Source organism: Pteropus vampyrus, unplaced genomic scaffold, assembly GCF_000151845.1.
Source record: "Pteropus vampyrus isolate Shadow unplaced genomic scaffold, Pvam_2.0 Scaffold3, whole genome shotgun sequence".
Lineage (NCBI taxonomy): Eukaryota > Metazoa > Chordata > Mammalia > Chiroptera > Pteropodidae > Pteropus > Pteropus vampyrus.
In genome coordinates, this window is record NW_011888784.1 from 13,450,162 (window position 1) to 13,460,907 (window position 10,746).

Genomic DNA, 10,746 nt, shown 5'->3' on the forward strand with positions numbered 1-10,746 from the left:
CCTGTTTCAGATTACCTGCCCCAGGACAGATACCACAGTGGCTGAGGGGGCAATGTAACCACAGTGTCATCTCCATGGGCATGGTGGGGGAGGGGCTGGTTTGGGTGGGCATCACTGACCTCTGCTCCCTTGGCTCCCCTGCAGCGCAGAGCCCCACCGCCGCGGACCCCCTGCAGCAGGCCTACGCTGGAGTGCAGCAGTATGCAGGTCGTTAGTATCCACACGTCCCCACGGCTCTCCCCACTCCTGCCTGGGCTCTAGTGCCCCCCCCCCCAGGCCTTGGGCCAGCACTGTGTGGGAGGGAGGAGGGGGAGGGTGTGGCAGGGGGCTTCGGTGGAAGGAGGGAGGGCTTTACTGCCAGAGACCCCAACTCCTGGCTTACTACTTCTCTTCAGGCCCCCTAGCATTCAGGCAGATTTTACCCATCATAGCCTAGGTGCCCTTGCAGTGGTAGGTGGTCAAAACTTTGAACAAGTTGGTGAACCAGGCTGAAGATTTGACTTTGCTGTGCAGTTACCCATCTGTGAGGCCAGATTTCTTTTCCCCATGGGTCTGCCAGGGCCAATTTGTCCAGGAGCAGCAAGGTACACAGCAGCACTGGGGGGGAGGCCAGAGCTGGGGGGCTGCCCACTGCTGTCCACAATCACTGGCCCAGGAAGCATAGATGCCTGGGTTTGAAGGAAAGAGAGGCCCTAGAGGGGAAGCAGTTTCTACCTCTTGCTTCTTCTTAGGCGTACACACAGGCAGCTGGAGTGGCACCTGAGCAAAGATGACAGGGAACCAGGGAGGATCGGCCGCCAGAGGTAGAAAAAAGGAGGGGCCAGAAGAGGCAGCCCTGGGGCGAGCAGATGTTCTTGGGTCACTGAATGGGAAGGAGATCAGCCACTGTAGAAAGCCCAAGGCGAGCTGTCAGTCACAATTCTCTCCCTCCCACCCCCGGGCTAGGCAACACACACACACACACACACACACACACACACACACACACACACACACACACACACACACACCCGTACTCACGTTTATGCACACACTGTCCTCTTCGCTCTGCTGCTTCTCCTTCATTACTACTGAAAGCTGGCTTTATCTTGAGTGTCTGAGCTGAAATGCACTTTTTGGCTGGTCTGCTTTTACTGCTCAAAACTGAAATTTCTCTCTTTCTTCCTGCCTCTTACCCTGTCTCTCTCCGTGTCACTGTCGTCTCTCGCTCTTGCCTCTTTTTGGCCCTCCAGCAGCCGCCTACCCTGCTGCCTATGGTCAGATAAGCCAGGCCTTTCCTCAGCCACCTCCAATGATCCCCCAGCAACAGAGAGAAGGTGAGTCTGCGAGCCGGGCTCCCAGGCCCCTCCCCACCCCCTTCTCCCCGCAAAGAGGCTGCTCTCCTGGGCCTTTGGCTGGATACTTTATTGGAAAGATGGCCATGTTTTTGTGTTGTGTCGAGGGTGAGAGAAGAAGGCAGGATTGTGAGATGCGGTGCTCTCCAATCCAAACACGGAGGCGGAACTCGCGTGGGCATCTCTGCAAACCCCACTGGTGGGAGATTTAGAAGGTGGGGCCCTGGATGACTTGTGGTCCAATAATCCCCTCTTTCCCAGTGGAGAGGAAGGGGAGAAGTAGGAATGTTCATGGCTGGGTGTTGAGGGAGTAGGGAGACCAATTCAGCATGGACAGAAGTTGTGCCCTCTGAGGTAGAGCTCCCAGGGCAGGCGTCCATGGGCAGGTGAGGGGATTGGAATGTCCCAGTGCAGGCCTAGTGGAAGGAGATCCTAGAAAGCCACATCCATAGGCCGTGGTGTGAACAGGGTGGGCCAGCCAAGGTCAGTGGGCCCAGGAGGCTGAGACTCATAAAGACCTCCAGTGCCCACCCATTTCAGAGTCTAGAGACCTATCGGAGCTGCATAAACAAGTCTGCCCTCAGGGATTCCTTGAGCTTGAGAGAGCTTAGTTCCATGGGGCAGGAACACTGACAAGGTCCTATCCCCCTCGACCCCATGAAAAGGGTCACCTGGCCAGCGAGGCTACCACATCTGCCCCAGTAGCCCATATGGCCAGGGGTTTCCACTCATCTCCAGATGGCCGGCAGAGAGCTTCGGCAGCAGACCATTCCAGAGCTGGGGGTGTAGGTTAGTCCTGGGAAGACCCCCAGGGGTCTGCTTATCCAAACCCCTTTGTTCAGACAAGTCCCAGAGCCTGAACAGCTAAGAGCCTGGGCTTGGAAGCAAAATCATCTGAGTCTCCTCCCCTCTCAGCCTTGGAGTCCTGCATAGTGGGACCCTCTGCCCATGCCTGAGTGACACCTGGGCTCACAGCAGTGAAGTGGGGGTGAGGCACCAGCCTCTACTAGGATCCCTCACAGGGCTGTGGCCCTGGAGCCTGTCCCGCTTCTGCCCTCTTCCCACCCAGTCCAAGCCTTCCAGCACCACATCTGTCAGATCAGAGCCACAAAGAGTGGGGTCTAGGAATCCCGGTGTGGCCCATTGCAGAACAGAGAGCTGAGCCCACAGGCACTACTACTTTTGTCACTCCATTGGCTTCAGGCTGACCCACCCTCACCCTATGGTCAGTGCCCTACAGCAATCTGGGTTGTGGGCCCAGGGGTATCCAAACCCTGCTACATACACCCACACCCACACCCACACCCACACACGGCTGTAGGTTGGTGATGCTCTGAACAACACATGACAGCCCCTACCACTGGCCTTAAACTCAGGTCCTTCATCTACTCCCTGCCCTGCCCCCCACCTCACACTTCAGACTACTGCATGTGTCTAGCTCTGAACTCCTCACACCATCTCTCCATCTCTGAGCAGCTTCGGTCCCTCACTGCCATGCCCTGCTCCCTAGACCAGACACTGTGTGGCCAGTCACTGCTGCAGCCTCTCCTCGGGCCAAGGGATCTCCCACTGTGGTCCCCATTCTCCCTGACTGTGGTGCACAGGATGAGCCAACCTGGGGAGCAGAGCTTCGGGAAGGATGAGATGCGAACCCAGATGCCTGTAGAGCCATGCTGCGTCCTAGGGCGAGCTCATGGTGCTGGAGTGGGGTTGGGGGGGTCTTGAAGAATGAGGTCTTCAGCACACAGAGATGGGGAGATGGACATTCCAGGTGGGGGAACAGCAGGAGCAAAGGTATGAGTGTTGCAAAAGATGAGATGAGCCTGGGGATGCGGAGGAGACAGGTGGAGGGTAGGTTACAGCCAGACCACAGCCATGTCCACCTGAGAAATGGATGACAAAGAAGGCTGTGTTCCTTTAGCCACACCAGTGGTTGGTCTGTTTACATTATGGTCACATCCCCCATGTAATGCCATTGAAATACCAGACACATTGGCTGCTGGGGAGGACCCTCTTTCCAGTTCCTTGTCTTTGAGCTGAAAATCAGCAGACGCCTGAATCCCCAGAGGCTGCCTGCCCCACAGATGGGCCGAGGTTACTCTCAGGATTGGCTCCATTCCTGGCTCTTCCAGGAGCTGCCCTGTGGTCAGGGGTATTACTTTCTGCTCTAGAACTTTATTTCACTTTCTCAGAAGGCTGGGTTGGACCAGAAGGCTGGGTTGGACCAGTCCTGCTGGTTATGCCATCTGGGTGCTCTATAATCTGTGAATGAGGGACTGCAGTGAGAGCTTGGGGGCAGCCAAAGTAAGACAACGTGTAGGCTCCCTGTTGAGGGGTGAGGGGCAGGGGGCTAGGCTGGGGTTAGGAGGGCTGAGCCACAGCCTATGCTGATGGCACCAAGCCTACAGGTCTTGCCCTCAAAGGCTCCTTGTCTCTTTAAGGAGAACAGACATAACATCCACATAAAAGCAGCTTGCAGAACTTGAACTTGGAGTGAGGGCCCAAGTTCAAGGCAGGTGTCAGCATGGCATGGAGTGGAGAGGGAAGCTCTGAAGAATGGGGATGGGAGGAGGAGGGAAGGCACATGCTGGGGTACTGGTATGGGGGTGGGATGGACAGGAGGACAAGAGACAGCAAATGCCTGTGCCCTTAGAGAGAGTCCCATCTGGGCTGGAGAGAAAACCTCCCAGACACAAAAGAGAAGAAGCCTCAGAGCGCAGAGTACGGAGTATGAACTCAGGAAGCACCTGAAGGGAGAGAATTCCTGAGTATCTGGGTGGGAGTCCTGGAGGAAGTGTGGCTTAGATTAGGCCTTCAAGCTAGTTCCTGCTCCAAGGGGACTCACATCTAGCTGGGGACCATCAAGGGACAAATTCACAGAGTGTGAACCAGTGGTATGGGGCTAAGGGGAGGGCCCCCAGAACTTGGAGGGATCCAGTATGGGGGACCCCTGGAAATGGGTGGGGGAGCATGTTTGCGCCGGTTCTGAACGCGCCGTCAGCTGGCACTTGCCTGGGACACAGCAGTCCAGGGAGGGGAGGGTGAGGAGTGGGCAGATGGTGCAGGGTAGGGACCAAGGACTAGGGAGGCCAGCAGCTCAGAGGGCAGCTTTGGTGGTTAGAGAAGTCTTTGGAGGGAGGAAAGAGGAAAGTGGGAGAGGAGAAGAGAGGAAGAAGAGAAGGGCGGAGAGACTCCAGAGTGAGCTCTTTGCTCCAAGACTGGGTTATCCGGCAGCCTTGCCCTTCCCAGAAAACCACGACAGTTGATTCTGGCCCTAAAAGCCGCATATCAGCCTATGTCGGTGCCTTACAGTCTTCACTTTTGAGTTCATGCTTAGTCTACCAGCCTCTGATCAGAACCTCGGTTCTTACACAACTAACAAATGCAACTGTTTCCTTTGCATGTCTTCCATGGATTAGAAACTGTTGAAATGACCACCCTTTAAAAGGTTAAATCATCTGTGGCATATTATGTTTAAGACGGCAGGAAATAGATGAAGTATCTTGGAGAAATTTCCATTTCAAAGAGCTAAAATTTGGGTCATTGAAACAGAAAAATGTAAATCTTTAGCTATTTGGAAATTTCAGAAATCCAAAGGCCACAGCTGTGTTCAGAGTTTCTGGGGTATTGAGATTTATGACAGCTAGGTAGAGAGAGAGGAAAGCACAGACTATGGAGGCAGTTGGCCTAAGTCCATATCCAGGCTCCATCCCCTACTGGCTGTGTGACTTTTGGCAGGTGATTTAACCTCTCTGGCCTCAGTTTCCTCATCTGTGAAGTGTGTGTGTGTTGGGGGTTGGGGGGTGGTGACACTATGACAGCTGTAGAAGTGGCAGGGCTGTTATTGTTGTAATGAAATGGAGAGCTTTTCATGTAATGAGGCTCGTGGGTTCCCCTGGCTAACTGCAGAGCCTTGCTGTGAAGCCCCTCTTGCACATCTAGCCCACTTGAGAGGCAGGATAAATCTTGATTTCTGTCCTCAAGACCAGGGCTGAGTTTTAGGTTTGGGACAGGAGAAGGTGGGGCCTTTGGGAACCAGATGAGAAGGAACTAAAGGCCAGGGAGGAGGATGGGCAGAGCTGCCACCCCATAGGTATAGGAGACGCCACCTACCTGCACCAGCACTACCGGGGTGGCTGCCCCAGGCTGATTTCCTCTGTCCTCCCCTGAGCAGCGTGGTTGGGAAGGAGGGACGCCCAGCAGGTCCTCTCATTATCTCCCTACCTCTGCCTCTTCTCAGCACCTGATTTCCACTGCTGGTCAGGCCTTGCATTCACCTATTCACTCATCACCTCTGCCCCTGGAGCCCCAGAATTGCCAGGCAGGCACGCTATTACAGATTCATTTTGCAGAAAAGGCAACTGAGGCACAGAGAGGTTCAGTGATTTGCCCAAGGGCAGAGTGGAGACCAGAGCTCAGACTGGGGGCTCAGCAGCCCCCACTCTTCTTGGATCTTGGATGAGACCCCCCTTCCTAACCTTGCCCCCACCCCTCCCTGCTGCCGCTGCCTAACTCGCTCACCTCTCCTCTGTCTCTCTCTCCCCCCACCCCGCCATCCCTCCTCCCCCGCCCCACCCCCTCCCCTCACCGCAGGGCCCGAGGGCTGTAACCTGTTCATCTACCATCTGCCCCAGGAGTTTGGGGACGCTGAGCTGATGCAGATGTTCCTCCCTTTCGGTAATGTCATCTCCTCGAAAGTGTTTGTGGATCGGGCGACTAACCAAAGTAAATGCTTTGGTGGGTAAAGATAACAAACCAACTAGCTTCACCTAGGACAGTGCGGTGCTCGCACCAATTTACCGGTGTCCAACTGCTTTTAACCTGCTCCTTCACGTAGCCGCCCCCTTCTAGGTGCTCCCTCCGGCCCAACCTCCGGCCACCATCTCTCGCTCCTCTTCTCTCTTCTATCCTTTTGGCTTCTTGGCTTTCCCTGCCCCCCCAACCCCCCTCCATCCAGCTCCCCATCTCCCTATCCCCACTTTCCCAGTCCAAGAGATAGGTTCCCCTCCCAGCCACAGGCCCAATTCCCACCGATTGAGGAGGGGGAGGAGCCACCTTGGGCAGGGGTGGGAGGGGGCGACCAGCAGAGCCCAGCAACGCCCATTCTCCCAGCAGCCCCGGTCCTGTCATCATCAGAGTGGCCCTGGGGTGAGAGCTGAGCATGATCTTGGGGGTGGGGTTTCTGCCCAGCTGCCTGTCCCTTGGCCTCTTCCGTCCACCTCTCAATTCTGTCCCTAACCCCTTTCTCTGTCTACCCTGATCTTTGCTCCCCTCTTGCCATCCAGTAAACAAACCTTCCCCCACCCACCCCTCCCAGGCCACCAGAGCCACACTACTGAGGAGTCAGGAAGAAGATAATGGTCCCTGCCCTCAGGAAGCCTCAGGTCTGAGCTTAGATGAAAATCAGACCTATTCAACAGCAGTGAAATCTGCAAGGCACCAAGTAATGGAGTAATGAGGAAGGCAGGTGTAAATAAAGGAAGGGGAGGGAATTCCAGGCAGAGAAAATCGAATGGACAAAGGCATGGGCTGGGATGAGAAGAGTCGAAGGACAGAGAGTGAGGAAGCTGCAGGCTCTGGGGAGGAAGGAGATTTCAGTGAGACCGCCTGTGAGGGAGGGGCTGTGCTGGGGAAGGTTTTGACCATTCAAAATGAAAAGGTTTCATGCTTCATGTGGTGCGGTAGACAGTGGAAGGTGATGGGAGGTCTTTGAGCTGAGAGTAATGGAATGAAGATAACAGCTTTCAGGAAATTTGCTTGGTTGCAGGGTGTTAGATGGAGAGGGAGGACTTGGAAGGATCTCGGAGTATGGTTGTCATTTAAAATATAGGGTGCCCAGTTAAATTGGAATTTCACATAAATGATGGATGCATTTTTAGTATAAGTATGTCCTAAATGTTACATTCAACATGGCCCATGCAATATTCAGGATATACTTATGTTGAAAAAGTATTCATTATTTATCTGAAATTCCAATTTGACTGGGCATCCTATGGTTTGATTTGCTTCAGACCTGGAATCTCACCTCATCCCTACACCTCTCTCCTCCATTCCTCCTTAGTCCCTCTCTCACTTGCTCTTCCACCTCCATTATCCCTTCCTTCTGTTACCACTCATGATTCACCAAGGACTGAGGAGTCCAGTTCGCAGAGAGTGACACATGCAAACAGAGCTGAGTTTGCCAGAAGCTCAGTACCTCCAGGTTGACCCCAGGTTCAGGGGGCTGTGAGGACAGAGTAGGAGCCCATGTTGGCCAGGGAACTGAGGTCACGGCTTGGGGATGGTAGAAGGGAGAAGGTATAAGAGTATGGAAGCATCAGGAAGAGCATGTGAAGGAAATTCCAGTTTGGAAACTAAATTTCCAGAACCATGAAGGGCGTGAGGTTTTAGAGCATGTTCTCCAAAGCAGTCAAGATCTTTGCACCATTGTCCCTTCTCAAAACCTGTGCTACTTCAATGGTATAGAGTTGCCTTAGCAGCTCATTTCTTTTTGGATATTGAGAAAACAAAGCCAGAGAAAAAGACAGGGTTGTATCCCTCCACTATTTGACTACTATTTCTTCTAGCAAATTATAATTATGTATGTTAAAAAAAAAAAAAACTGGAGATCTTTGCATTTGCTCTTTAAGTAATCCTCAGATGTTACCTAAATCACAGAAGACTAAGAGCCCACAAAGCACTGGGCACTTGGGCTGCATTTGTGCTGTGCCTGATGTAAGAGCAACCCTGTTTTTCAAAGGCATTTCCTCAGAGTCCACCCAAACACTACCCTTGCCATTAGCCCATTTAAATTCTCCAGGACCAAGGTTTTTTTCTCTGCTTTTTAGGGAAAAAATCCTCTGAGTACCTCTACTCAGGATCTTTTCTTCCTGAACAAACTTCTGGTGCTAAACATCCTCTGGCCTTGAAGAAGGATAGTCTCCCGCCATACTTGCTCGGCCCAGCATTTCCTTCTTAAGCCCCTTGGGTTCTGGTTTGTAGCTGAGCCTTCTGAAACTCTCCCAGAGACCTTTCCTGTGAGAACAAACTCCAGCGCTCACTCATGGGCAAGTCATTTAACTCTCTGAGCCTCAGCGTCCTCATTTGTAAAATGGGGACTTTAGCCAGGGGTGCTACGAGGTTATATCAGATAGTGTGTGAGAGGCTTGGCCAGAAACCTCAGGAAGTTCTAGATTCTCCCTACATTCCCAAAAGGAGGGGCTGTTTTTGTTGTAAATGTGGTCCTATGTTAAAGTGAAGCCTTCAAAGGCTCCACTCACTCTTTATAAGCATGAGTGGAATCTTCCAGAGGCTTTCGTGAGCATACGTGCAGCAGAAATAGTTGCTACGTTGAAAGAAGGGCTGGGGCGAGGGGCACCAGGAGGGCCTCCTACCTGTGAGGCTTCCCATGGTCTGGGAGATAGGAGCTTTCTCAGTGGTGGGAGGAAAGGGAAAAGGGTTCTGGGAGAAGGAAGACAGTGCTGGACACCATAACCATGGGGGGATGGTGCCCAGAGCCCTGTCAGCGTGGGACGAGCTCCCTGCCCGGACTGCTGGCCAGTTAACAAAACTAGTTGAGGAAGAAAAGTTCTCTCGAGCCTGGAATCCTTCCAGACCCCTGGCCTTCTGGAGACTCTACTCTTCCAGAAAGGCTGGGCCACCCTCCTCCAGCACCCCTCTGCCCCCTCTCCCCGCTCAGTGGCTGTCTCTTTCTTTACACCATAGCACCTCCAGCCCTTTTTATCTTTCTCTTGTCTTCTCCCTTGCAAAAACAGCCACCACATGCAGGTAGTGAGGTAGTTGGAGCTATTGGTGCTGGTGGGCCAGCAGAGGAGGGAGGGTTGTAACCTGTCATCCACAGTCCGGCTGTCTTGTCCCCACAGGGAGAGAGGCTTTAGTTCAACCACCCTCCTTAATCTGGGAGAGAGCAGCATAACGGACACATAATTCACATATTTCAAAACTGCTCTGCTCTACTGACAACTTGACTAGTCACCAGACATAAGTTGGTTGGGAGGGGATGGGCCAGGAAGGGATGAGTGGAGGAGGTGGGAGGATTATTGGCACTAATCTCCAACTGTGGATAATCCTAAATCTTTCCTATTTTGGCATATAGACTCATACAGATGTTGGTTATGCTGCTTTGGGCCGGGCTCTGAGTTCCATCTGGGCTCACGTGCTCGCGCTCTTGATTGCACTCACGTGTGTGTACACACGCCCTCTCTCCTGTCTTTGATGATGCGTGGCTGCAAGAGCAAATGTGGGCAAATGCAGGAAGAACACAAGAGAAAGAGAAAAGAGGACAGATGGAGACAGTGTCTGGGGCAAGGTAAAAAGGGAGAGAGTGAGCGAGGGGCTGCCGGCCAGCTAGAAGTACAAGAGACAGTTAACCAAGAAGACAGCTTCTACTTCAGTGGGTCTGTATATCTATCCCTTGTATATCTAATGGTAATTTGGGAACAAGCACTCCAAATGAAGCGGGTTGACCACATGGCCTAGGAACGTCATCAAACTTAGTTTCACATATTTTGCAGGAAGATTTTACAGGAAAATTAAATAAATAAAAGGCATATTTTATAGAAGAGAAGGCTTCTAAGTCAAACAAATTCCAGAAAATACTAAGTTAAACAAAGATATAAAGATTTATTTACTAAAGAAGTTGGGAGTGTGAGAGGATGTTTTTATTCGTTAATGTGACTTGAACTGTCCCAGAGGAGCTTGGCTATATAAATCTACTTGACCACAGAAGTCCCTTTCTCAAGGGGACATTCTGGGAACTACCGATGTAATGTGTAGTCTCTATAAGGAGATGGACACCAAGTTTCAAAAATGTGACTTCTAAATGAAATTTGGGAACCCGATCCATCCCCATCTGGGAACTGCGTGTTTCAGAAGGTGACTGGGAGCCATGGATGGTTCTATATCATCCTGGGAGAGATGTGAGGAGGAGCGAAGGGGTGAAAAGCACTTCTGCAGTCTGTGGTACAGCTTTCAACGGATTTTTGCTAGTAGTGTGTATTATTATTGTGGAGAGGTTCATAGGGGACAAATCGAATGGTGCGTTCTTAGCTCAGGGCAAGAGCACCTGCTCGCAGCCAGAGCCTCTGGGTACGAGGTGGTGGGTTAGAGCGTGTCGATCTGGATTGAACCCCAGTGTCCACCGGGAGCCCGGCTGGGGATGGCCTCGTCCAGGACCGGGAGGGGCGGAGGGGCCTCAAGGACTGTCCTCCCTGGGGTCGGACAGCACGCGCGAGGGGGGCGGCCGGAAACGGCGGTGAAGTTTTCTCCGTGGTGCCTCCCCTCCCTCCCCCTCGCACTCCTCTCTCTCCCCAGGCCGGCACCCTGTGCCCTCCCGCTGCCAGGCCCCCTCCTGTCAGGGAGGACAGTGTCCAATAAGCTCCTCCACCCGCAGGTGTGTCCGCCCTCTCCCCCC

The 10,746-nt window shown here is 52.9% G+C and overlaps 1 protein-coding gene across 50 annotated transcripts in view; it reads left to right on the forward strand.

The window, feature by feature from the left end:
* The window catches only part of CELF4 (CUGBP Elav-like family member 4), a 306,214-nt gene that overhangs the window by 284,714 nt on the left and 10,754 nt on the right, over window positions 1-10,746 (forward strand). For 8 of the 50 annotated variants that reach the window (XM_023531421.1, XM_023531423.1, XM_023531422.1 and 5 more), the window contains exons 9-12: window positions 145-210; window positions 1,233-1,316; window positions 5,928-6,011; window positions 10,647-10,725. In XM_023531421.1, coding sequence (XP_023387189.1) covers window positions 145-210; window positions 1,233-1,316; window positions 5,928-6,011; window positions 10,647-10,725 — 313 coding nt within the window. Of the gene's footprint in view, window positions 1-144; window positions 211-1,232; window positions 1,317-5,927; window positions 6,072-10,646; window positions 10,726-10,746 lie in introns of all 50 variants that reach the window. The other 42 variants (XR_002780759.1, XR_002780761.1, XR_002780780.1 and 39 more) reach the window with 13 other exon arrangements.